General features: G+C 40.9%; 1 protein-coding gene across 1 annotated transcript in view; it reads left to right on the top strand.

Moving 5' to 3' along the window:
- The window catches only part of ltk (leukocyte receptor tyrosine kinase), a 139334-nt gene that overhangs the window by 90065 nt on the left and 21690 nt on the right, over nucleotides 1–27579 (top strand). Inside the window, exons 15-22 of the mRNA XM_088354741.1 lie at nucleotides 4126–4282; nucleotides 11083–11268; nucleotides 13488–13586; nucleotides 17342–17521; nucleotides 17597–17707; nucleotides 22606–22792; nucleotides 25677–25767; nucleotides 25952–26016. Of these exons, the coding sequence (XP_088210867.1) occupies nucleotides 4126–4282; nucleotides 11083–11268; nucleotides 13488–13586; nucleotides 17342–17521; nucleotides 17597–17707; nucleotides 22606–22792; nucleotides 25677–25767; nucleotides 25952–26016 (1076 nt within the window). The remainder of the gene's footprint in view (nucleotides 1–4125; nucleotides 4283–11082; nucleotides 11269–13487; nucleotides 13587–17341; nucleotides 17522–17596; nucleotides 17708–22605; nucleotides 22793–25676; nucleotides 25768–25951; nucleotides 26017–27579) is intronic.

A 27579-nucleotide genomic window follows, 5' to 3' on the forward strand; every position in this document is an offset into this window, starting at 1 on the left:
TTATTTTCCTAGAAAAACAAGATACAAAATGTAGTAAAACTTGAAAAATAGGTTAACAATTTAGTAAAATCCCAAATGACTACCTTCTGAGCCACAGTGATACAAAAAAAATAATAAAAAATGGTATATAGCCAATTTAGGCAACATGATCATTTAAACTTTAAACAAAAAACAACATGAAACCGGAAAATTGATTTTCAAATATTTTCAATGGATAGTGTGGCTCAACATTTGTTAAATTAAAAAGTGGGCCAAGGTTCCGAAAAGGTCTAGGCAAGGATCATGTTATTTTCCATTCATTGTTTTGTTTTGAAATCTGTCTCCTTTCATATTTCTCATCCAATTCAAGACAGTTAAGCTTCCAAATATTTACAAAATTGAGGGAAGTGCTTTCTTTATTTTGCAAAATGATCACATTTCCCGCAATACCACAATATTCTCGTTTAGAAATATCTCCGTGAATGAGAGGTCCAGGGAAAACATTTGCTTCTTTAATAATAAAATAATAATTTCACGTATTTACCTCTGTGTTCGAAGTTTTTCCGACTTATATCATTGTTCTACTTCTCACTATCATGACAATTACTATTATTACTATTCACATTACTTCAATTATATTAGCATTATTAGCATTTTACATATTTACCTCCCCAGGCTAAAGACATTCATGCAATGGTTAAAGGGACAGTGTGTATTTTCTGACCACGAGATGTCGCTGTATTGTGCAACTGAAAACAAGTGCTAAAAAGCAGATGGAAAAGACCGAACTACAGAGACTTAAAATAACCAAATAGGACCATGATGTGAGCTCCCAGTACACAAAGCTCATGTTTGAAAAAAACTGAAAATTACACAGGCCTACGAGTATTTCGAAAAATGAATTATATGCTAGGCCATGTACCTTTGCTTGATATTTCAAGGAACAGTGTGTATTATTTCACCACTAGATGTCACTGCTTTGTGTAGCGCAACAAGGAAAAACAAAAATTCCAAAACGCGCAATTTTCTCTTCTCATTTTATTGCCCGGCCATTTATGAAGATTTAAAAGAAAAGAAAAAGGAAAAGAACGGAATAAAAAGGCAAAAGAGATAGGGAAAAGAAAGAAGAAATAAGAAGAAAAGAAAGAAGAATTACAAAATAGAAATTAAGAAAGAAAAGATCCCAAAAAAAAGAGATATCTGGTTTGTGGTTGTACCCGCAGCAGCCTAATATTATGTAAAATAAATATGAATATCTCAATCCTACAAGTCCATCCGTCCATCTATCAATTATCTGCACCGCTTATCGTCAGTAGGGTTGCGGGGGTGCTGGGGCCCATCCCAGCTGTCTTCGGGCAGTGGGTAGGAGACACCCTGAACTGGTTGCCGGCCAGTCCCAGGGCACACAGGGACAGACAACACACTCGCTCATTCACACCTAGGGATCATTTGGACTGGCATTTTAACCTGACATGCATGGTTTTGGGAATATGGGAGGAAACCTGAGGGGCCGGAGGAAACTAATGCAAGCACAGAGAGAACATGCAAACTTCACACAAGGAGGTTTTATAGAACTATGTCGCACGTGCGGTAACCACTGCACCGCCATGCTGCCCAAATCCTACCAGTATTTTTAAAAAATCATCTCATATACATTTCAATTGTTCGAATCAATATTGCTTTTACCACTAGGAGGCGCTGAATAATACAATTGGTCCCGTTTGTATTAAAACTGTTTTCTTTCATTTATTTCCTACTAGGAGATGCTTAATAATACACACTGTCCCTTTAAATCAAAACAGTTTGCTTTTTAATGACGTTTTTTAATCACTAAGAAGCGCTAAATTAATTACACTGCCCCTTTGAAGCCACTGAAATCCCTTCTTTCTTCCACAATGACTCATCCAAACCTACTTCCGCTTTCAAATTCCGGAGGTCAACAATTCTATTAATTCTAAAGCATTTCAGTTCGCTAGCAGCTCATCAGCATCAACGGGCAATTTTCACCAAATTGCATTCTCTGTTTGTTATTATTCCTTTTGGAATCGCTACTTTTTATCGTTATCATCGCGACAAATTAATAGCCGTGTTAAAAGCCTTAATGTGGCCGAAAACTCGATTTTGAAAGTGCAGTAAAAGTTGCAAATATCAAACCTGCTGTGCACGACCTTTCGAAACAAAAGCAGTCGCGCCCGCTGGAAAGTTAAAAAAAAAATAAAGATACTTATCTTTGTAGAACCGGAACCGGATGATATTTGGAGATGCAAGCAGCACATGACTTGGGAGTAACAAAATACGTGTAACTTTTGTAATTGAGATCCCCCATAAATTTAACTGCATTCTGTTACAGTTACAAAATAATCAAATTACAGGTACTTTTGTTAAATAACGATTACTTTGCAGGATTACATTTTTTCAACCGCATCAAGCTTTCTTATTCCACTTTCATTTCAAGATAAAACGGCTCACCTCTTCTTTACACTTTACACCAACCATATTGAATGGATGCACGAGATATTAAACAACAAAAATTTCTTAGTGCGCTAGAGATACAGTCCAAACGAACTAGGAAGGAGATGGCGGATTTCTTCTTCGGGGTGGATTCTGGGTGACCTCTACACAGCGCCACCAAATGCTGGTAACGTTAGAAAGAAGCACAACAGAAATGTCCTGTACAGATGCTCCCCTACTTACAACCATTCGACTTATGTAAAACAGTAAAAACTGTCATTTTTTTCAGGATGTTGTAACATATCCGGACATTGCTCTAAGTTAGATTTTGGATTGTGTGCACTTTTGTCCAAGTACAGGACATTACTCTAGTGCTAACGCCATGTGGGGCCGTGAGAGGTCACACAGTAACCACCCAGAAGAAGAAATCCAGCTTCCTCTTCCTAGTTCGTGTGTAAACATTCTCAACTGTATCTCCAGAGCACTGAGAACTTTGACATTTTTATTGTTTAATATCTCGTGCATCCAGTCAATATGGTTGGTGTAAAGTATAAAGAAGAGGCGAGCCGTTTCTTTTTAAATAAAAGTGGAATAAGAAAGCTTAATGCGGTTGAGAAAACGGCTTTTCTTTGGCCACTTTTTACCACAAAGTAGGAAGTCGCCTTACTATTGAAGCTCATCTTCCAAAAGTAAGTTAAACTTAACTTTGTTTATCTTTATAAAGCATATTATTTTATGAAATGTTTATTATTTCATTACAAAACAATACAGGTTACGTCTACAGGCCTTAAACATAGAAAATATAGCACTGAAGCAACTTACAAACAAATTAAACTTACGAACGGTCGTCCGGAATCTCGTTCATAAGTAGGACAGCGTCTGTAGATATTTACATATACATACTGCACCTATAATAATTTTAATCACTAAAACTAGAAGAGGTTTTTTTCACCCTGCGTTGGAGGTAATTAACGCAGTTGCACGCTAGCGATGTGTTCAGGGACATTTTGTAAATTTGATCGATCGTCTTCTCGTATTCTGCTGTTAACTGGCAGTGTTGGGTAGGGTTACTTTAACTTGATTACTTTCAATTACTTTTGGATTACTCCATTACCAAATATGCTAATAAAAGACAAAAGAAACGAAATATGAATACAATTACTAAATTTTGTGCAGGCTTGGGGAGTAACGGAATACATGGAACGGCAAAAATGATGTTGGCAAGCTGTTTGGATTTATTTTCATTTTGTTTCTGTCGCATTTTATGTTAGTTTTGCCGGAGATCAAAGAGATCAAAGCCATAATTGTATTCAGATTTAGTTTCTTTTGTCTTTTATTAGCATATTTGGTATCGGAGTAATCCAAAAGTAATTGAAAGTAATCAAGTTAAAGTAACCCTACCCAACCCTGTTAACTGGTGATCAAAATCCACAACACCAATTGCTGTAAATAGATATCCAAGAGACCTGCACTAGACTAAGAAGTAAACCAGTCAATTTGAAATGAATGGACAGCAAAGAAAATCGGAATATCGTCAGAAGTTTGGCATTGTTGGGTTTAGAAAGTGAACAATATTGGTTTCTTAATGTGCTTAATGTAAGAAGTAACTATATCGGATTCCATTTTTAAAGTACCCCTCCCAACCCAGCACACGATAAGCAAAAAAGAAATGATTTGTACCACTCGTTTTATCAGATGGAGGGCGACGAGCTGATTCCTTTGCTGATCGCGGCCGGCGGAGGAGGAAACGCTTACATGGAAGACCCGGAGACCGGTCTGGATCAGATTCCGCTGGAGCAATTTGAGAACAGCACCACAGCATCCAGCACCAACGGACATACTGGTGCTGCAGGTAAATTCCTGAACGTGATCAAAGAAAATTCTCTTGACAAGGCTGATTTAGAACATGTCATCTCGAATTCCATCAATCATCATGTATTCGTTCCCCTTTAGACAAACAATCAATAGAAATCCAATTCGGAACTCACGTACACAGCTGGGTCCGAGATTGTCATTTTCCTGACGTTTCTCATTTTAAAGCTGGGGTGTGTTTATTGAGGTGTCCTTAAAAAGATAAAAGTTAAATATTTTCTCGATTAAATATGTGTTAACAATATCTGAGTTCATAAGGCCCTATGCTCTGTTCTCTGCTGTGCCTATCTGCTTTTATATTACTCTTATCCAAGCTGTTTGGGGCAGAACACATTCGATTCTGAGAATGGGGCCTAAGGAGAGTGCTGGAGAGTGACGTCATGTTTTTTTATTTTTTTGGTAAGTGTAGCATGGACCATGATCAAGTCGACTCCAAACGCCAACACAAAACCCAAAAACATGAAAAAAAGAAGAGTTTCTCCTAACCCAATTACTTTTACGTGGGTCATGAATGAGCAGTCTAAGGCTGAAATCATGACTTCAAGCCAGGAGAGGGCGGCAGAGAGTAACAAAGTTCCAAATTTCGGACACCTCCTTCAAAGAGACCGGAACAAACAGTGGACCCAAATGCGTAACGTTTCACAAAACACTTTTTTAAAGGATCTGGGGGATCATTGTGAGAGGAAAAAACAGCCGAGCCGGAGGGCAGACTGTGATCATGGATTGGAACAAGTCGGGTAGCCGGGACAGGAGAACGAAGCGTGGTCAGGGATCAGAAGCAAGTCAGGAAACCGGAGACGATTGAGAAGCCAGGGGTAGGGGACCCATTGCAGGAATCAGGGGAAGGAATCAGGCAGGAAGACGAAGTGCGCAGGCAGGTCGTGGGATGCAAAAAGAGGTGGGAATCAAACCGGGAGCCAGAATCAAAAATGCTTGCCTAGCACATGCTGAATTTCGCTGACTGACTGACAATGAGTGACCGAAGAGGAAGCACTTAGATAGGGAGAGGGATAATAAGTACACGAGTGGCAACTGGGGCCGAAAGAGTGAGCGCAGGTGAGGGTAATAAAAGGGCAACTGGCAGGACAACCGTTTATACACTATGAATGGAAATCTGTTATCATATTCAATATGTTGTCATGCATTGAAGTGTCATATAAGAACTGAATTTTAATTTTCTTTGTTGACATTGACAAGAACATAGTGAACCTTGTTTACAACAAAATTAGATGTGGCATTTATGGGTAAACATGTAATAAAGACTTAAAAGAGAAAAATAATAATTTTTTTGTTTCATTTGATGACAAAATAAACAAGAAATAGGACATGAATACCCATATTCTATACATTGGCAACGTATACTGTATATTTTATTTGCTTTGTTGTTAAGGGTTCTGTGTCACGACTGGTACAAGCAGAGGACCCAAATGCGTAACGCTTCACACAATGCTTTATCAAGGAGTTGGGGAAGTCAGGGAGAGAGGAAAAAGACAGCAATCTGGTGCTTGCTGGGCAGAAGGAAAAATAAGAAAAATAAAGGTTTCTGCTCCACAAATTTCCCCTATCACGGGTTCTTTTTGGAGCGTAACTGCTATGATAAACAAGGGTTCACTTTATTAGAAACTTTTTTTCTAGTTTGTATTTAGTGTTTAATCATCTGATCATATTTTATACTAATCCTTTGCTCAAATATTCCCAATATTTTATGTTTTGATCCATTTCGAAAGCAACTCCAGACTCCAAATTTTATTTCCGGCTGTCACGGAACGAATTCCAGCGCTCGTCCTTCTGATTTTCTCATGCATTCCAATACATAAATGGCAGCATTAAATTCAAGAGTGAACATTTCTGATTCTCCTAAGCGAAAAAGAATTATAGTTTGAGTGGTGTCCCACTTTGAATATACTGTACAAACCCTTAAAGTATACACATTTAGACATAATACATACTCCTTTAGGAATTTAGATCAGACAATCATTTAAAACAAAAAATCCTAACTGATCACACTAACGATCCTAGAGACTGATGTCACGTGGCATGAATCATATTTGACATATGATGATCCGCCTCAATATTTGCAGTCTGGATATTTTCCCGAGTAATCGCAGGATCTTTCACATTGTCAGTTTTGGCTTTTTGTTTTGGATCGTCTGAGAGGAAAATGGGCCCAGAGCCTCAAATTTTTATATTTCAGTTTCATACCAAGTGTTGGTCGTGTGTCCATCAACATGAAGTTAAAATTTAGAAATGGTAAATGGAGTGCATTTATATCGCGCTTTGCCAGTCACTGAGGACCTCCAAAGGGCTTTACAATACACTTCACACTTTACCCATTCACCCATCAATAGCAGAGTCAGCCATGTAATGTGATTGTCTGCATATCAGAGGGATTAGAGGTTCATTGATACTTCCAATGACACTTCGACATTTAACCCTGAGAAGCTGGGAATCGAACCCGTGACCTCTCACTCACTCACCCACTCTCCCAACCGCTCTACCTCCTGACCTACTGCCGCCTAGAATAGCTGCATTGTTTGAAAAACAAAAAAAACAAACATATTAAATCATTGTAGCTGTCATGATCCTGCTCCTTTGGCGCCAACTGCCTCGGACTCTGATTAGCTCCCTGTCCCTATTTAAACCCACTCCTGTCTGTCGCCTTTTGTCAGTCCGTCTGCGAATCTTTGTTTTTACACTGTTTTTTTCGACCCTGACTCAAGCCTGTCCCGTTTTTGCTCCTGTTTGTCTCCCGTTACGACCTGTTTTGATCTCAACCACGTCTGCTCTCCTGTCCGTAATTACGATCCGTTTTTGATTCCGACCACATCTGCTCTCCCATCCCGGCTTACGACTCATTTCCAACCCCGACCACGTCTTGCTCTCCCAGTCCCGGCTACCGACCAGTTTTCCGCCCCTGACACTGCCATCGCTCGCTACGGAAGATTCACATCCGTGTTCGTTGACAAGCCAAGTACGAGAGCGAACTCCTGATCGTGGGCGCACCCCTTCCTCGTTCCTTCAATAAAACTTGTGGTAAACATTACGGAAGAAGGTTTTGTTTCCGTCCTGGTCTTGACAGTAGCTGTATTTATACAACAAGAAAGTGTATCTGTTTTCCTCGGTAATTTACCACAACATTACAACAACTGTTCTTTGCAGACATTAACTGAATTTACTCACAATTCAATACGAAATTATACTAAATATACTAGATGATACCAAGTGCTAATACTATGAGTTATTTTGATTAGATAAAAACAGTATTACTTGTTATTAAGGATGTGTGATGCAGATAATGGATGGATAGAATATAAATACCAGTTATCATCTGTCATGGATACTGATGCGAGGCACCTGAGCCTGTTCCTTTGGTGCCAACTGCCTTAGACGCTGATTGGCTACCTGTCACTTTTTAAACCCCAGTCTTTCTGTCACCAGTTGTCAGTCCGTCTGCGAACCTCAGCTCACGCTAGGCAAGCCCTTCGGCCCTGACTCTCCCCTGTCCTGATTCCTGTTTGATTCCCGGCTCCGACCCCTTTTCTGAACTTGACTACATTTTTGCTCCCCCGTCCCGGCCATCGATCTGTTTTTTCCCGCTCTCGACACTGCCTTCGCTCGCCACGGAAATACCACTTCCGCATCTGAATAACCTGCTTCCCTTTATCAACGATCTACGGATCGTGTATACGACCCTTTCCCTTCTTCCTAATAAAACTAAGAGAAACGCACGCAAGTGGGTCTTGTCTTCGTTCTGGTCCTGACAATCATCCATCCATTATCTGCACCGCTTATCCTCAGTAGGGTCGCGGGGGCGCTGGAGCCAATTCCACATGTCTACAGGCAGTGGGCAGGGGACACCCTGAATTGGTTGCCAGCCAATCACAGCACAAAGAGGGCGGCATTAGCTCAGGAGGTAGAGCACTCGTCTTGGGATCAAGAGATCGCAAGTTCAATTCCCGGCTCCTCCGTGTTACATGCATGTCGAAGTGTCCTTGGGCAAGAAACTGAATCCCAAATGCCCCCAACTAGCAGGTCGGCGCCTTGCATGGCTGCATGGCCGCTATTGGTGTGTGAGTGTGTGTGTGAATGGGTAAGTGTGAAGCACATTGTAAAGCGCTTTGGGAGGTCTTCATTGACTTGAAAAGCGCTATATAAATGCAGACCATAGAGACAGACAACTCACTTGGTCATTTAAACCAAGGGACAATTTCGACCGGCCAATCAACCTGACATGCATGTGTTGGGGAAACCGGAGTGCCACGTAGGTACGGGGAGAACATGCAAACTCCACACGGGGTGGTTGCAACAGCTGGACTTGATCCCTAAACCTCCACACGGCGTAGGGGATACTTTAAGGTATCGGTGCTCAACATTCACCAATACCATTTAGGCTGCACCTAAATGGCTTTTTAACTCTAACAAATTAGAATTTTTTTTATTGTCATTGATTACAACTTAGTGAACATCTTTTGCATCGAGATTAGAAATGGCAATCCAGGATAAAGACTAATAAAAACTAGAGAAAAATAGGATAAAAGAATGTCAGGATAGTCAAAAATAAGAGCTACAGTAACTACTTCTTCTAAGTATCATAAAATGATCTGTTTTACCACCGTTTATTTTCATAAATATTTTACTTTTGTTAACGTAAGCCAGCAGACATTAAATAAGTTAGCCATTTTTTTTGTCCTTGCACTACTGGCAGTTCTTTTATACCTAGCCACTCCCTTGCACATCTGTTCTCCTCTGCACTATCGTACTCTAGAGTTATTGTTATTGTATAGTGACTTGATTACCTGACTGCCCATTTTGCACAAATGGTTAGCTGCTCCTCTTGCACTCTTTGCACTACTGTATAATACTATACATAGCTATAATTATTTAGTATATTATTAGTACTTCAATACTCCAACTCAATACAACATTTTATTTATATATGCACATTCAAGGAAGCTGTGCGGGTCAGATGACATTTCGTTCTGTTTACACGTGTACAAGAATGACAATAAAGTATATCTGAATCTGAATTCTCTTGAATGTGGCCAAAATGGATTTAAAACCTTATTTCTTGTGGTAAAATTCCAATGAACTACACGAGTAAGGGCTGTTTTCCCACAGGAACAATGTTTTATAAAATGAAAGAATGTCAGTGTATGGTGAGCATATTGTTGTGGCTTGGATAGAACGCACATTCCTGCATTAGTTACATTTGAATCTATGTAGCCTATGTCCACTGATACCATGTGAACGTCTTAGTTTCACCAGAATAAAACGAGGTCTTTTCTGCAAACCTAATTCAATGACACAGTCCGAGAGCTGTCTCAATACCCCTGGCGCCAGTTTGATTTATTTTGAATTCTCGAAACAGAACACGGGATGCTCCGTTGTGCTGGTGCACAAAATTCAGCAATAAAAGTTCAATGATACCTACAAGTATAATCTGGAATTTTCGATACTGCTTTTTTTTCAGGCTGGTATGAGTACTAGTACGGCAATGCCTCACTTATTCAGTGGATTTGAGCAGAACTCTCATACTCTGGATGTTCTTCATGACTAATAGTGGAAATCATGTACCATATTTTCCTCACAGTGAAGCGCATCCCCAAATAATAGTTTTTAGACAGGAATTTTTTAAACATAAAGCGCACTGGACTAGAAGATACATGAAATTGATACTACAGTGAGAGCAACTGTGCTTACAGGTAAATTTAAGTGCATTAATTGAATGCAATATTATGTGTCAATGACCAAAATAAAAAATCTACGCAATGGGAATCAAAGCCCAGTAGTAACACTTTATTACTGGACCAGCAGTGGTACAATTGATAGATGAAATGGCATTAGGGCTTCTCCAAATATTACACTATTTTTACAGTGCCACTACACGGATTTGCATAGTGCATTCTAATGGGTTAAACACTCCACTCCTCCAGCATCAAAAACCTTGTGGTCTAATATAGTATGTACGCATACCCAAAATAGCTTGTGTTTTGTCAAAAGACTTTGTGTTTTCTCCATTCTGCAACATGCTTTGGTGAAGAAGTGGAGACTGTTTAACATATCAGGATGCACTATGCAAATCAGTGTTCTTCGCATCGTGAGTAAAAATAGTGTGAGAAGGAGATAAGGTCTGATGCCTTGTTGCAACTTGTGACTGTTATAACGGTAAAGGGTTGGCACTCCCACCACCAACACTTAACTTCAAATTCCTGTTGCATAGACTCATTTATTATCAGCACCGCTTACCCTCAGTAGGGTCGCGCGTGTGCTGGAGCCCATCCCAGCCATCCTCGGGCAGTGGGACACTGGTTGCCAGCCAGTTCAGGGTACACAGGGACAGACAACTCGCTCGCTCATTCACACCTAGGGACAATTTGAACCAGCCAAATAACCTGACATGCATGTCTTTAGAGGAAACCAGAGTGCTCGGAGGAAACCCATGCAAGCACGGGGAGAACATGCAAACTCCACACAGGAGGTTTGATTTCATGACCTCAGAACTGTGCTGCACACGCACTAACCACTGTGCCTCCGCTTACAATCTTTTGCAAATAAGGTCAACGATGTTTATCGAGGGAATCAATCTCGAATATGCACACAGAAACCGTAAACCTTGTAGGGTAATGCGTACCTACAAGTACTGTAGGCAATTACAATCTTATCCACCTTATTTTGCGGTTTATAAAGTGCACTGGGTTACATGGTGGACTTTCAAATTGGGGTTTATAGGTGCGCTTTATAGTCTGAAAAATACAAAACATTATGTTGTTGTCATTCCAGGTGGAGGTGGAGGCTGGAAAGACGCTCCAATCTCTTACCCGGTGTCCGGCAAGTCCCTTTCAGAAGGCGCTGACGGGGGTGCGGCATGCCTTATGTCCCAGTCCAAACTAGGATGGTCCACCTATGGGGGGTTCGGAGGAGGAGGCGGCGCCTGCACGGCTGGAGGAGGTGGAGGCGGCTACAGAGGTGGTGTTTTTGAGTTGTTGGTAGCGTTGTCCTAGATTTGAGGCTTCGACTCTGAGTTACAGCTATAGGTCCAGGGTAAAGGGAGTTAGAGCCGCTTTAAAGGTTTAATTTGAGGGTGAAATACGCTATATATGTTTAACTTAAGCAGCTAGAGGTTCAAGGCTATAGCTACAGAAGAGAGAAGCGGCTTTTCTTTACACAAAATTCTGAGATAAGTAGTGTCAGGACCAGAATGGAGACGGACCCACTTGCGTTACGTTTCTCTCAGTTTTATTGGAAGAAAGGAAAGGGTTGCACCCACGATCCGGTGATCGCTGGACGCGGGAGGCAGGTCGCTCTGAACACGGAAGTGGGACTTCTGTGGCGTGTGATGGCGGTGTCGTGAACGGAAAAATGGGAGAGCAAAAACGTGGTCGGGGTCGGAAACGAGTCGTAAGCTAGGAGAGGAGAGTAGACATGGTCAGGATCAAAAATGGATCGAAGCCGGGGAACAGAGGGGAGCAAAAACAGATGGGAGTCAGGGTCGAAAAAGGCTTGCCTAGTGTAAACTGAGGTTCGCAGACGGACTGACAACAGGTGACAGAAAGGAGTGGGTTTAAATCGGGACAGGGAGCCAATCAGGCAGTTGGCACCACATCGGTAATTATGACAAGTAGTTTCTTTGAAGTTTTATTACAGAATATCTCGGGTACAAATGAACTCTCGGACAACAACAAGTGCATTGTCAAAATGGCTGACCATTACTTTCATACAAGAAGGGGGGTCTGAAGGCTGAGTAAAAACTAAACAAAGAGTGAGTTGGAGAGAAAATCCCCAAGAGTATTGTGTCCAAACGGTTTCCTGTTTAGGAAATAAAACACAGCTAAATAGCAAAGCAGAATAATAACAACTGACTCATTGAGATAAATGATTATGAAATGATGTATAAATAAAGAAGTAACTTATGACTGAATGACTGAAATAATAAAGAGGAATAATAAAGAAATCATGCAATCATGACTAAAAATGCAGCGAGACATTTTAATATTAGAACCCTACAAAACTTAACATATTTGAGTAATCACTAGTGCAGTCTAGGGTTAAAGATTTAACTGAGTTATCGCAACAAGTCAGGTAAGAGAGAAAACAGCTTCAAAGCTTTATTTTAAGACATTTCTTTATTCGGGGTTTGCAGCAGCTTTAACGTTTTAGCAATGACACTAAGCTTAAATTGTGTTTACAGTTAAAATGGTTGAGTTATTGTTCTTTGAAACTTTAACTCTGATTTAAAGTTTACTCTAAACCTCATTTATCTCAAGATTCAAAACAGCTTTAGTTATTTACTTCAAGACTGAAAACGGATTTTAAGCAGTTTAGTTAAGGTTATAGTACTATTGCATTAAAGCCTTAATCTATGAGACTTGAAATGTCATGATTTGCGCTCACTCGTTCAGCCCCAGCTGCCACTCGTTCCCTAATTACTTCTCCTATTTAAGTCATTCTTGTCCACTCCTGGTCAGTCCGTCAGCAAACCTCAGCGCATGCAAGGCAAACACTTTTGACTGCGGCTCCCGTTTTAATCCCGATCTGTTTCCTGTATTGATCCCGATCCAATCTCCGTTCTGTCCGGGCTACCTGTATCCTTCCCAATTCCATTTCCTGTATCGATCCCTCGTTCGCTGGCTTCCCGCTTTGCTTCTGATCCCCGACCACGCTTCGTTCGTGAGGGCTTCCTGCTCCTTTAGCCCAGCGAGCACCGGAACTATGTTGTTTTTTTTCGCCCTCGGCTGACTTCCTTGATTCCCCATAAAGCATTGTGTGAAACGTTACGCATTTGGGTCCACTGCCTGTTCGGGTTGTGACAAAATATGGAATTAGGGTTAGATTATACTTTTACAGGCTGCTACAAAGATGAGCAGTTTAAGTTATTCTGCGCTCCGTTCAACCTTTAACTCTGAGTTAAGGAGTATCCTTGTATCTATATTTGACATAGTAGTTAAATCATTAACAGCTTGAAAGCTATAGTCATGCTTTAACTCAAAAGATAGGGTTATAACAGTTATAACAGTTATTCAAGTTATAACTACAAGGCTAGAACTTTTAAGTTTTGGCTTTACAAGCACAAGTGGTTCATTTTATTCAAGGAATATTGCACTTAAGTGTCAATTCAGTATCAATCGAAAAAAGCCATGAAATGTGTTGATATTACGTGATGATATCTCTGACATTATCTGCAACAGGAGGAGACGCGGCACTGACAGATGACATCAAAGCCGATGGCCGCGACGGGATTTCCTTTATTCATCCAAACGGAGAGATCTACTTGCTGCCCTTAGCAGGTGAGTTGAATATTTCATTGGAAGACAAAACCTGAATGACTGCAAATGAAGACAAACATGTGAAATCGTGATATCCATTTTAAAATTCCACCAAAATTGCTCTGTTTGCCATGAGTTTGCTTGTTTTGTTTTTGAAGACGCAAATATTGTTTTTGTATCCTAGGTTTATTCACCATCTGACTCTTATTATGGAGTAGGTGGCACATGTCTAATTCATAACCTTGTGCAGCTACTTACATTCGCTTTATCATCAAGTTGAAGAGCCGCAGCACATGAAAGGTATTAGGTTTACGATTGCAGGAAAAACAAAAAACACTAAGCAACCTTCTGGGATGTCACTGTCCTCTGAATTAAACATACAGTGGAACCTCGGTTCTCGACCATAATCGGTTCCAGAACCCTGTTCGAAAACCGATTTGTCCACTCACCGAAATCGTTTTTCCCATTAAAAGTAATTTAAAATCGTTTTAATCCTGGATGTTTACAATGAACTTAAACATGAAGCTAACCCAGGCCAATCGTACGTTCGCGTTAGCGTAATCTTCTGTACGAAAGATTACGCTAACTTGAACGTGTAAAAATAAAAAAAAAGGATAAAGAAAAGAATTATGAATAGGATTTCTTACCTTTGTGGTGGACGGTGGGGAGAGAAAAATCATCAAATGTTTTTCAACCTCTTCCAAAACTTGCGGCAGTTGCTTGCTTATAGCGCTGACTTCCTTAGCCGCATCATTCGATTTCACAGCCTCCTTATTCTTTAGTATCGTACTGATCGTAGATTTAGCCATGCTGTATTCACTAGCAAGATCAGACACTCGCCCACCTCCTTCATATTTAGCTATTATGTCTTTCTTAAAGGCAATAGTTGTACAAACAACTTGTCTTTTTTCACCTGTCCTGCTTGCACCGACCTTCTTCGGTGGCATAATTAATGAAAATTAAATGATCTGCATTTCTATAGCGCTTTTCAAGTCAAGACTTTCCAAAGCGCTTTACAGTGTGCTTCACATTTCCCAATAGCGGCCGTGCATCCATGTAAGGCGCTTACCTGCTTATTGGGGGTATTAGGGGTTCAGTGTCTTACCCAAGGACACTTCGACATGTGACACGGAGGAGCCAAGATTCAAACTGCGATCTCTTGATCCTAAGACGAGCGCTCTACCTCCTGAGCCACTGCCGCCTAAAACACCCGTACGCTGCTCAGCATCGCACCCTAGCGTACCGGCGTTCGAACTCCAAATTTTTGACCAAACAGCGAAGCAAAAATTTCTCGAAATTTTTGGTCGAACACCGATTCGATCGAACTGAGAGGCGTTTGAAAACCGAGGTTCCACTGTATTAGAATGTTTCAGTTGGAGAAACGACAAATACTTGACAATCATAGTACAGAAGTCCATCTTCTTACGATCTAAATTTGTTCCAGGATCGTGCTCGTAGCTCAAATTTCTTGTAAAACAAGCACATTTTAGACATGGAATAATTAAAAACTAACTGGACCGTTCCAATGTCACAAGCCAGAGACGGAGACAGGAGCCAATAGCGTTCGTTTAACTCAGTTTTATTGAAAAAGAGCAGTGGTTGCTTCCACGGTCCGATGATCGTCAGACACGGGTAGCTGAAGGCAGGAACGCGGAAGTCACACTTCCGTGTCGAGCGTGGATAGTCGGCAACAAGTATCAGGCAGGAAACAGGGCAAAACAGGTCGATGGCCGGGACGGAAGAGCAGGGCAGAAACGGGTCCAGAATCAGGTTGGCAACAGGTAACAGGAAGGAGAAAACCGAGCAGGAGATTGTCGGAGGGTATGGTGCTTGCCTAGCAAAAGCGTCGGTTCGCAGGACGGTCTGACACATTCCTCCTGGAAGCCGGGGGTTTAAAAAGAGTCAATGAGCCAATCAGCGCTCGGGGCTGTTGGCGCCAATGGGGCATTTGCAGGTGCCCCGAATCAGCAATCATGACATCCCGACCTCCCAAAGGTATCCAAGCTAACCCTAAAATGCTCTGAAACACATTTTCTTTATATGTAATAAATCACGGTAAAAACTTAAAATGAGTTACTCTAACTTTAAATAAACGTATACAAAAACCTTTTGACAGCATATTTTTTATTTTCTTTATTTTATTTCAATTATGCAAGGCTCTGCATAACCTCTTCCACGGCTTTGTTATCTGCACTCGCTGCTTCTCATTGCCGTACCAGTGTGTATGCCGGCCCCTCAAACTGGTAATGGCTGGGTTTGAAATCCATTCTGGTTGTACCCGACTATGATTCTCGCTTTGTTGACGCTGCCATAAGTTTACAGTCCTTGTTGACGGACAACGACTTCAGCTATCTGTATTGATATTTCCGGCTAGCTCCTTGTCGCGGGTCCACAATAACAAGTTTCTCCATCTCGTAGTGAATAGTGATTTGCAATTTTAAGAGAACAGTCACACTTCTGATTGGTTTTATAGCCTTGATGACATATTTCTGTTTCAATAGCGTACAATTACGAGTTGTTGCTCTATAGCTAGGTCATTCCCACGAACAACATGATTGTCTATCATTTCAAATGACAAATTTCTTCTTTTTTTCTCGGAAAACACCCTACCATTTCCCTGTTCCAAACTCAAAGCTAGGTCACAAAAAGCCACAAAAAGGAGATGCAATATGATGAAAACAAACTTGCTGCGTAATATAAACAAGAGGCATGGGATTATAGGCGTCTGTTGGTGGAAAGCGCATGTGCAAATTGGGGTGATGCTGGCGGTGAGCGGTCTCCAGTGGTAGCTTCTGGAACTACTTGTAGCTTGGATTTACCCTCTTATGTACAGAAAGATTTGTTTACCAAATGAAACTTTTATCAAATTTTCTTATGCTCATATAAAAAGTACCACTGTATAGTCATATCAGACAATATTTCTCCACGAATAGTCTCCAATCTGGCCTGCGCAATGTTCGTGGGGGTACCTGAAGTGGGTCTTTGTTTGTCTGAGGCTAAATTATGCCATTTCTTCTGAAGAGATGAAAGGCCGTCATTGTGTGTGGGGTTCAGATGGTGTTGCAAGGACTCTTCAACGTTTAGGGAAAGCTTCTCAAACCGGAATGATTTGCTTCTTAGGTGGAATTAGCTCAGGAGGGAGAGCACTCGTCTTGGGATCAAGAGATCATAGGTTCGATTCCCGGCTCCGTGTTATATGTCGAAGTGTCCTTAGGGCAAGACACTGAATTCCTAATGCCCTCAATAAGCATGTCGGCGCCTTGCATGGCTTCGTGGCCGCTATTGGTGTGTGAGTGAGTGTGTGTGTGTGAATGGGTAAGTGTGAAGCACATTGTAAAGCGCTTTGGGAGGTCTTCATTGACTTGAAAAGTGCTATACAAATGCAGACTATTTACCATTTGCCTCCTGAATGTAGTCTCATGCATGTCTGATTCCAAAGGGAAATAAGTGTTAAATATTGAATTTCACAGGCTTTTTGCAGGTTTTAGAATATGGAAATACCTTTCAAAGATGGAAAGGAAACCATCCACCCATCCATTCATTATCTAGACCGCATATCCTCAGTAGGGTCGCAGGGTGCTGGAGTCCATCCCAACCAACTTCAGGCAGTGGATAAAGGATTCCCTGAATTGGTTGCTGGCCAGTCGCAATGCACACAGAGACAGACAACTCAGTCGCTCAGCCACACCTAGGGACAATTTGGACCGGCCAATTCACCTGAATTCCAACCATCTCAGATAAATGATCAGGTGTTTTTTCCTCCCTATTTCTTTAAGCTATGGAGAGTCACGGCGAGTGTGAAATAAAAGTGCAGCTGAACTGCAGCCACTGTCAGTCTGAGAGCTGCAGAAGGGACGAAGACACCAACCTCGTCCTCTGCTTGTGCCACGAAGACGACGTCTTGGCTAGCGACAACGTCACCTGCGTTCCTACCGTAGGTGAGGAAATGCTTTCAGGTGAAACCGACCGCCGAATACATCGCCGCCTCGTTTACCAAAAGGTTGACTCCTTATTCTTCTTCATTCTTATAGCTCCACCCGTTGCGCCTCCAGCGGGGCAAATGTCGACCACGCTGATCTTGGCCGTGGTCACCTCCACCGTGGTCAGCGGCGTGGCCTTGATCTGCGCCGGAGTCATCCTCAGTAAGAGAATCCTGCAGTTTTGCGCCGACGCCGTGCCTGCATCCTTTCATCGGCTGTGAACTCATTTTGTTCGACGGCTTCTCAAGTCTTGCCAGGAGAACGTAAAATTCCAATGAGGCCTTTGGGTTTTTAAAGGAACTATGAATGCAGACTGAGACACATTGGTACCTCTTCGTATGAGCTAAAATCATTCCAGGATCGTCGTCATAGCTTGAACTGCTCGTGTAACGAGCAAATTTCCGCCATTTGAAATACCGTAAATTTCGGACTATAGAGCGCACCCGATTATAAGCCGCACCCACCACATTTTAAGAGGAAAACCGATTTTGTACTTACACAAGCCGCACCTGTATATAAGCCGCATGCGCCCACATTAAAACATGTAACACAAACACCAAATTAATCCAAACCCGACTCTAAGTCCCGCAATTGAAACTGAATGTCCTTCATTGAAGTACACAGTCCAAAATTCACAGCCGGCAAAATGAACGGAAAATGATACCGGTGCTTAAGGTTTGATGCAGACCTGCAGAGTCCGGGTCCCGTTGAAAGTAATCCAAGGAAAAAAGTGTAAATTTCCAAAGGTAAGGGTGGGAAAAATATATATCCACCATTGTCCGCCGCGTCCACAAACACGTCTCACCTTTATTCCACTTCCCGTCAGCCCCAGTTGTTTTCGCCCCTTCTTTTTGATTCGCCCGTGCAAAATATATCAGAATAAGTCTCTAAAATTAATACATTACTAAAATATACAGTTGCAAATACATATTATACATGGTTACACATATTTACAAAGAAAAACGGTACACCGAAAGAGTTTTCAAAGCTTTAATAATAATAATATAACTTTTCATCCCAACAACACGCTCGCAACACAGTGAACGAGTCTGTTGAAAAAACATACCGTACTTGTAAAAATCACGGTAAACCGTCCTCATCTTCCCCCTTAGAACTGAAGCCATCAAAGTCGTCTTCCTCAGTGTCGGAAAGAGACGTCGTCCCACGCTCCACTTTCGCTTGAACTCTAATCCACTCCTGATTCTGTGCCCCCATCTCCGTCACGCAGCAGACCGGCTTTTCGGAACCCGTTGGTGATGGTTGATTTTTTGATGCTGCCCCACGCTGTCAGGATCCACTGGCAGACTTGCGAAAAGTTGCCTTTCGCGTGCGGCCAGTTTTAGTGAAAGATTTCTCGCCGCTAGTCAAGCCAAGAAGTTGCAGTCTTCCTCGGCGCATATATTCCACCAGTCTAAATCTTACCTTTTGTAAGCCGCAGGGTTGAACGTTTGGGAAAAAAGTAGCGGCTTATTGTCCGGAATTTACGGTAACCACAAAATAATTGGTCTGTTCCCGTCCTCGCAAAAGCATCCAAGTGAACTTTGAATAGCGACGAAAGATATATTCATGATCACTAAAAACATTCAAATAGTATTAAACGTAAACAATATTGTAATACGATAAATAAGATTATATAAACAAAATAGTTAATAGTTTATCATGAGCACTTACCATTGAGGAAGTTGGTGTAATGGAAGTTTATGCGTGGTGTGGAGGGAGCTGCATTGAGGAGTGATGGAGATTGAATACCTGTCAACTTATACGTTTTCCGCGTATTTTAGATTTTTTTTGATCGTTTCAAACTGTGTACGCGGTATAACAATTTTTATGCGGGAAAAAGAAAGACCCATCTCATCTTGCCCATTTCTGCTCTAATGCGAATTGCCTCAGTCATTGGTAGCAGATGACAATGTCATCGTAGATTCTTAATATTGTCGTGGTCAGGGTTGGGTAGGGTTACTTTAACTGGATTACTTTCAATTACTTTTTGATAACTGCAATACCGAACATGCTAATAAAAGACAAAGGAAACTAAATATGAATAAAATAAGGACTCACAACACGTGGTAAGCTTTCTCTCCTGGCTTTGATCTCTTTGATCTCCAGCAAAACTAACATCAAATGCGACAGAAACAAAATGAAAATAAATCCAAACAGCTTGCCAACATCATTTTTGCCGTTCATGTATTCCGTTACTCCCCAAGCCTGCACAAAATGTAGTCATTTTATTCATATTTAGTTTATCTTGTCTTTTATTAGCATATTTGGTATTGGAGTAATCCAAAAGTAATTGAAAGTAATCCAATTAAAGTAACCCGACCCAACCCTGGTCGTGGTACAGTATTCTACCTTGTCTGCCTTGCTGTGAGTAAATAGGTGGGCGTTGTCTTTGTGCGGTTTTATTATTACTTAATAATAATAATAATAATAATTTCCTTGTATTGTCATTCTGTGTAACAATGTACACAGAACGAAATGTCGATTGCACCTGACCCGTTGTAGCGAGCCGATGCAGCCGCAGCCAACAGAGGGCGCCGCCGACCACTTTTAAGTGGAATTGCAACCATTAATACATGAAGCAATTGGCTGAGGTTGACGGGTATGAAATTGAGACAATGTTGATGATACGAGAGCACTTACTGTAGAATTAAAATTAAAGTTACTGTAACTTTAAATTATCATTTTAAAAATATTTTACAGCCTTTTTTTGTGAGTAGTAGTAGTTTTAATGTGCAAATTGGAACCACCTGATGCAGGCAGTGATCATTCAGGTGGCCTCTAGTGATAACCTTTGGGACTGCTCGTGGAATTTCCCCCTTATAGCAAGCAAGATATTCAGTCCAAATCAAACTCGTATATCGAAATTCTTGTGTTTAAAGGGGGTGGTATAAAGAGGCACCACTGTAGTTTGTTGGGAACTGAAGTGAGGAGGACCGAGTCCATTCGAATACCGAATACGATTTTCGATCGGTTTTGAAACAACTGCACAAGCAGAGCACAGAATAAGGCATTCATGTTCCAAAGACGAGTTGATTTTATAAGTTTGTAAGCTTGGAATGGGGTGTTGAGTTGTGTTCTTAAAAGAACAGGGAAAAGCTTGTTTCAACAATGTGCAAAGTGACAGTTACTTGATTCATGCACCCACGGGCATTGAGGTTTGTTAAGTTTGGGCCAAAACTATTTGCCAAGAGCTACTTCTGACTCCTTGTAATCCAATGTGCTTTATATCATTTTTCTCTTTCCTAAAATGGTAATTACATGTACAGCAGGAGTCTGCAACCTTTATCAATCCGAGAGTTACTTTTTGTTACCTATGCTGGTGCTACGGGTTACTAGTTGGATTTCTAAATGTATCAATTATCATTAATACTATAGGCTAAGTTAAATCGGCTAATCAACCACTAAAACATCATGCCAGGTAGACATCAAATGTCCTAGAAAATCACAATGTCAAAACATGTCCTCTGGCTACTCAGGTGTTCAATGGGGGCTACCTGGAGCCCACTGTAATACAGGAACTAATGAACCTTTTTAATGTCAACCTCAGGTGAAAGTCAGAATCAATAAAACTGATATCTATGAAAAAATTCTACCACTTAATTATAATGTTTAAACACAGATTTTGTTCCGTGTGATAAATTGCAGTTAAAAAAAAAGCAGAACGTTTTAATGAAAATATTGCTCTCAGAGAAAAAATGTTGGACATCTGTGATTTAAGTAGTCACATATCCTGATACCGTACTGATACTTGTGAAAAATACCAAAAGAAAATCATTTAAAGCAATACCTTAACAATAGGGATATTCAATATCACTTTTTGACTGATACCGATACCCAATCTATAAGTACTTGTTAATTATCAAGTTCTGATACTTTTAGTAATTTTGATACTTAAATTGTCCCCATACATAGTTAAATATACAAAAATAGCAACTTTCATTCCAATTGTATTCAATTAATTGTAGTTCTATAATATGTTTTTTCCATGTTCTCTCTAAACATGGCCTGGTGTCTAAAACTACTTTAAAGTTTTTTTACCTTAAAATGAATTTCAATGAACTTCCAAATTTTTAATTTTAATCTATTGATTGTAAAGTGGAATTACAGGGTAACTGATATGCAAACAGCTTTAAGCAAGGTTGTGTCTCAATCAAACTGATAAAATACCTGGTATACTGACCTATCACTCTTTGCTATTTTTTGGGGAATAAACTATGCAAAGTGTTAACTTTTTGTATTGTGTGTCTGGATGAGGAAGTATAAGAAACACTTTTTTAGTAAATGTTATTGCAGTTATACACAACAAACTGCAACAAAAATCGTATTGTATAACATTTGAATGTTTTATTTTTGTAATGGATCGGTTTTCACTGTTACGGCCAGTGATCATAGTTAAAAGATAACATTCTATAAAGGAAAAATCACTTTGTATTCTTCTATCAAAATAGGGGCTGTGTAAATATTTGTGTATATTCCTCAAGATATCTATAGTTTTATAACAGTAAATCAAAGTATGACTAAAGATAATTGTCTCTTTTTTTAAATGCATTTGTGTGACATTGAATAAAAGTACACAAAGAACGACAGCTTATCGTCTGTGTGATGGATATTATCTTGTTTTAAATGAAGAATTGAAAGCGAAGCTCCATAGGTTAACGGTATCTCTTCACCTGAGCTCTCCCCCATGCAGGGAGGTAGTCTGTTCCCTGCCCATCCCCGTTCCTCAATATCCTCCACTCCATCCCCGACCTCCTCCTCGCCATCCTTCTCCCTTTCGTCTCCATCCTTAACCCCCTTCCCTTCCCTCGAGACCCTCGCATCAGCACCAGGCGCTGGCTCGACGGCACCTCTTACCTGCACGCAACGCCCCCCTCCCTGGCAGACTACCAACCTGCATCGGGGCCGTGGCGGGTGAGTCCCTGCTCACTGGCGTAGTGGAGGGTTTGTAGCCACGGAGGAGTGCCCGCATCTCGTATTACTTAGATATCACACGGAAAGTTGCATTTTCCATTTTGGGGTTTTCAAATCTTGCTCCTCTACTCTGTTGCTGCTTACCCTAGTTTGGCATCGCTGGAAAAATGATCTCCAAGCCGTGAGGGGTCGGCTGCAGAGTCCCGAGTACAAGCTGAGCAAGATCCGCTCGTCCACCATCATGACGGACTACAACCCCAACTACTGCTTCGCTGGGAAGGCCTCTGCGCTCAGTGAGCTGAAGGAAGTGCCGCGCAAGAACATCACTCTGCTCAGGTAGACATCTGATAAATAGATGCTGATAATATTAATTGGAATTTATTATAATGCCATCTTTAACTTTATAATGAGCTATAATTGCCTTAATTCCCACCTAAAACGAACTGCACTCATGCGGCTGCAATCCATTATCCCCGTTCGCATATTACTCTGAGCAGAGGCCGACAAAGGGCAATTTGTCAGGCCCGGCAGCTCTTTTTTTGCCAAATTTCTACCTAAAGTGAACAACACTCGTGCCTCCGCAACCCATTGACCCCGATTACTTCTTGCTGCAAAGGAGGGCCGCTAGAGCACACTTTTTCGAGGTGGTGCTTTTTTTTTTTGACGTTACAGTATTTTTGTCTAAAATAAATTTCATTCATGCGGCCGCAATCCATTATGCCTCAGCCCATATTAGCGGGTCAGGCTGAAGGCACTTTTATCAGGAGGTGTGCAGTCCTGGCCCGCTTATAATAAAATACACAGAGGTGGCTGTAATACATTATCCCTAGTATAGTGCTCAGCGAAGGAGCTGGCAGAGTGCATTTTTCTTCGATTCGAGCTGCTGATGCGTGTCCTTGCGGCTGCCCTATATAGAACTGCAAAGTTGCGGCCGCGATCCACTATCCACAGTCGACTATTGCTGAGAGCGGGGCCCAGAGAAAAAAATGTGCGTCATGCGCGGCAGCTCTTTTTTCTGTATTGTGTAGGATTATTAATTATACCAATTCCCATATACGTTGTGACAATTGCATTGTCTTACGGTATTGGTGTTGACAATTATGCGGTTGAAATTTCCCTTATAATGACATACCTGTCAACCTCCACGGCTCTATGCCCTTACAAACTGTCGTATTTTCCCTTACAAAATACAAAAAAAATCTTACACCGTATTTTTTTCCCAAACGTGTTTATTTATGTAGTTTAACATCTTATATTGTATATGTGTTTCGTGATATCATTCTGTACATATTCTTAATAATGAATTTAAAATAAAAAAATCAGGAATAATTGTTATCAGCGTATCCAAAATATCCATTAATAACTCTTTGAATTTAAATTTGTAAATGAAGATATTTTTGGAGGAAAAATGAGTTGGCATTTATAGTTTCGACTCCCCTGCAAAATACTCCCCCCCTCGCGCAAACTCGCATTCTGCTGCGCTTCCCATAATAGCTTTAGTGTTTTAATAAGCTTATTATATCGAATACGATTGCTGTTGTCGGAAGCGCAGCAGAATGCGCGTTCACGCGAGGGGGGGAGGATTTTGCAGGGGAGTCGAAATCAGGCACTACAGCGGCAGAAGCATGCGCACAGTAGCATCAAACGCTCGCTTCGAAAAAAAAAAACGATACCAAGATAGAGGCTACTGCAGCGAACTCGTTTGACTTGATTGATTTGCCGTTTCGTGATAGTCGGTGTATACCGGATGGTACCCAGAATTGACAAATTTTTTGTTTTTCCGTATGGATTTTCTTGTACGTCGTACACGTCTTAAAATCCATAATAAACGTACTTTGTACGGCAAAAACGTACAGGTTGACAGGCAATGTTCCCTATAATTTTTTACGGGTCTGAGCGTTCACACAAAGTCAGTGAGCAACGCTTGAAACAACAGTGAGCAACAATAATCCCAAGTGTGGCAAGATAATTAATTATCAAACATGTAAAAAATTTGACATCACGTTACATTTTGCTGAGTTTCCGGCAATGCAAAATTATTTTTCTCTTTTGAATGAATTGACTCATGTACTATTGCAATGGTTGTACGGCCTACAAACGTCGTTTGTTCTTACAATTCTTTCACATTATATCCATTTCTTTTTTTTTCCTGATATATTTTGTCGCATAATATTAACATTTTGGGGGGCTTATTTAGTCGGTTGCAAGATACAGAACTGTACTTAGTCACATTTTTTAGTGGAAGTACAATGTTGGCAACAAGATTCACTTGATACAATGGGAAATTATTTGAATGCAACACAAACTTTTTCTTCTTTTTTCCGTGTTTTTTTTTCTACTTTTTTTTAAATTGCTTTAAAAAAAAGTCTCATTGTGTTTATTTTTTCTGAGCTGTTACTTTTTTCTTTTTGTTCTCCAATTACCTTTTTTCCTACGTTTCTTTCTTTTCTTTTTTCTGGCTTTTTTCTAAATTTTTCCTTCTTTTTTTCTCTTCCTTTTGTTTCTTTTTTTCCCAGCTTTTCACTACTTTTTCATTTTGGTATTTTTTTCTTTTTTGTTCTATTCCCCCCTTCTTTTAAGTCATTTTGTGAATAGTTTCACATAATATTTGGTCATGTTGGCATTAAAGAAGCAAACACAACCTGAATAGCGTTTAGGACCCGAAAGAGCCGGTTCCTTTTAGTGAGCCGAGCCAAAGAAGCCGGTTCTCGACAAACTCTACTAACTTTATTTTTCAACTTCGTTCGACATTAACTTCAAAATACCGCATTTAGGACACAATGTCAGGGGAACCCGTGTATTTTTACCTTTATGCACTGTAACTTTGACTTAAGTCGCTTCTTAATTAGTAATTTTGAGCCCTCATTTTTGTGCGCTGGCTAGATTTTCTTGTGCGCTAAGAACGTGCGAGCAGTGCGCAATTGCGCACGCGCGCAGTTTAGAGGGAACACTGTTGACAGGGATGTAATGATCTTATAATGTCTCTTGGTATGGTCTTCGATTACCCTCTTTTAAATAGCTCTTTTTTTAAGTCACATACATTCAAGCCTCTTCATAGCAAAGTTCCTTCGCCCGTAATCTCTCAGCATGCCCGTTCTATTGCATAAGCCTCTGAAAATATGAACCTGAGTGTGAATCATTTCAGTAGAAAAACACCTTCATCCTTCCATAAACATTCTACTGGTCATTGTTTTTTTTTTAATCCAATTTGTGCTTACAGGGCTCTGGGCCACGGCGCTTTCGGCGAGGTGTACGAGGGTCAGGTCCTTGGAATGAGCACTGATAACGGCCCCATGCAGGTGGCCATAAAGGTCAGTTACCCTTCATAATGTGCTGCTGAATGCTAGATGACAGCTCATCAGCAGGAGTGATGTTCATTACACTTAATCCACTCAATGGGGGGTGTTCCCGCTCATGCAAAAGGTCGCACGTGCAGAAGAGACACCTCTCATTGAAGCAACACACGGCTAAAGGCGCTTCTTTATTCCTCTGCAGACTCTTCCGGAAATCTGTTCGGAACAAGATGAAATGGATTTCCTCATGGAGGCGCTGATTATGAGGTACGCGACCCGGCGCAGTGCAATCATGCAAAGTGCACTTGGTTTGCGATACAAAAACGCTCGTTTTCAATGAGTTCGCTAACGACAGGCAAAATTGTACGCAGGAACAAAATCTCATCTCATCTCATCTCATTAGCTACACCGCTTATCCTCAGTAGGGTCACGGGAGTGCTGGAGCCCATCCCAGCAATCATCGGGCAGTGGGCAGGGGACACCCTGAACTGGTTGCCAGCCAATCGCTGGGCACACAGGGACAGACAACTCACTCGCTCATTCGCACCTAGGGACAATTTTGAGCGGCCAATTCACCTGAAATGCATGTTTTTGGAATGTGGGAGGAAACCGGGGAGAACATACAAACTCCACACAGGAAGTCTGGAGCTGGATTTGAACCCACGCAGGAGGTTCCCAAGACATGAACTGTGCCGCACATGCGCTAACCACTGCACCGCCATGCTGCCCGGAACAAAATCTATCTGCTATAATTTAGTAAAATAACATTTAAAAGGGTTTATTATTGTGTTTGTTTGTGTATATCCACACTCCTGTTGAACTTCCCCTTTCACTTTTTCTCAGTGCAAACTTTGTGGGTTGGATGCAATGGGAATCGAACCCGGGTGGTAGCAGCGAGAGCATCGTAACCTAACCACTAGACCACTAGCGATACAGTTGACATATGAAAAGGCATTCGATTTCATCTCGTCACAACACTATTTGTACTCATGGAGGCCAATATTAACGAATGGAGAAAAACAAAAATTCATCCGAAAAAATGTAAATAAACGCATAAAATTGCGACCAGGGACACAACTGTTTGGGGTATCTGATGATGAATCAGACTTTGCGTTAATTCATATCTTTCAGGACGCCTCCATTCTCCATTCTCTAACATTCATTTCTGGCACAATAAACAAAAATAGTGTGATAATGGAATAACATCTAATGCCTATTCATATGTCATCTGGTGATGATGACCCCTGTCGACCCGGATGCAACTCCCGTTGCATACACTTTTGCGATTTTGGTCAGTGCTGTTTTTCGACGGATCAATCATTGCACATATACGGTAGTACCGTTTGCATTTTCAATCTTGTCCGAGGCGTTTTGCAGTATACAAGGCGCACAGATTACTGGGCGTACTTTCACATTTCTGTTCGATTTGGTATTTTTTAGTGCTCCTTATCGTCTGCAAAAAACAGTAATTTTTTTAATTCTTGCTCATTTATTTTTTCTGTGTAAACCGATTTTCATAGCTACCCAGGAATGTGCCCTAGTACATTTCACAGAACGTAACCCAAGTCTTGAGTAGTATAAAATAGCAGTACCATAAGCACTGCTACATATAATTATGTTTCCACTCCAATAAATGAAGAATATTTATTTAAAAAAAAACTTTTTTTAAAGCAGCCAGATGAGGGGACAATTATGTCTATGCCCTCTAGGCGAGCCTCATGTTATCTAATCTATCTGTCTAAGGTGTTTCATATATCCCGATTTGTGTGTGTGTGTTTGTATGTGACTTATAGTCTACGAAACCGCGAAATTAATTTTCGTGAAAATGTA

Source organism: Urocampus carinirostris, chromosome 15 (genome assembly GCF_059441175.1).
Source record: "Urocampus carinirostris isolate Australia breed hairy pipefish chromosome 15, RoL_Ucar_1.0, whole genome shotgun sequence".
Classification (NCBI taxonomy): domain Eukaryota; kingdom Metazoa; phylum Chordata; class Actinopteri; order Syngnathiformes; family Syngnathidae; genus Urocampus; species Urocampus carinirostris.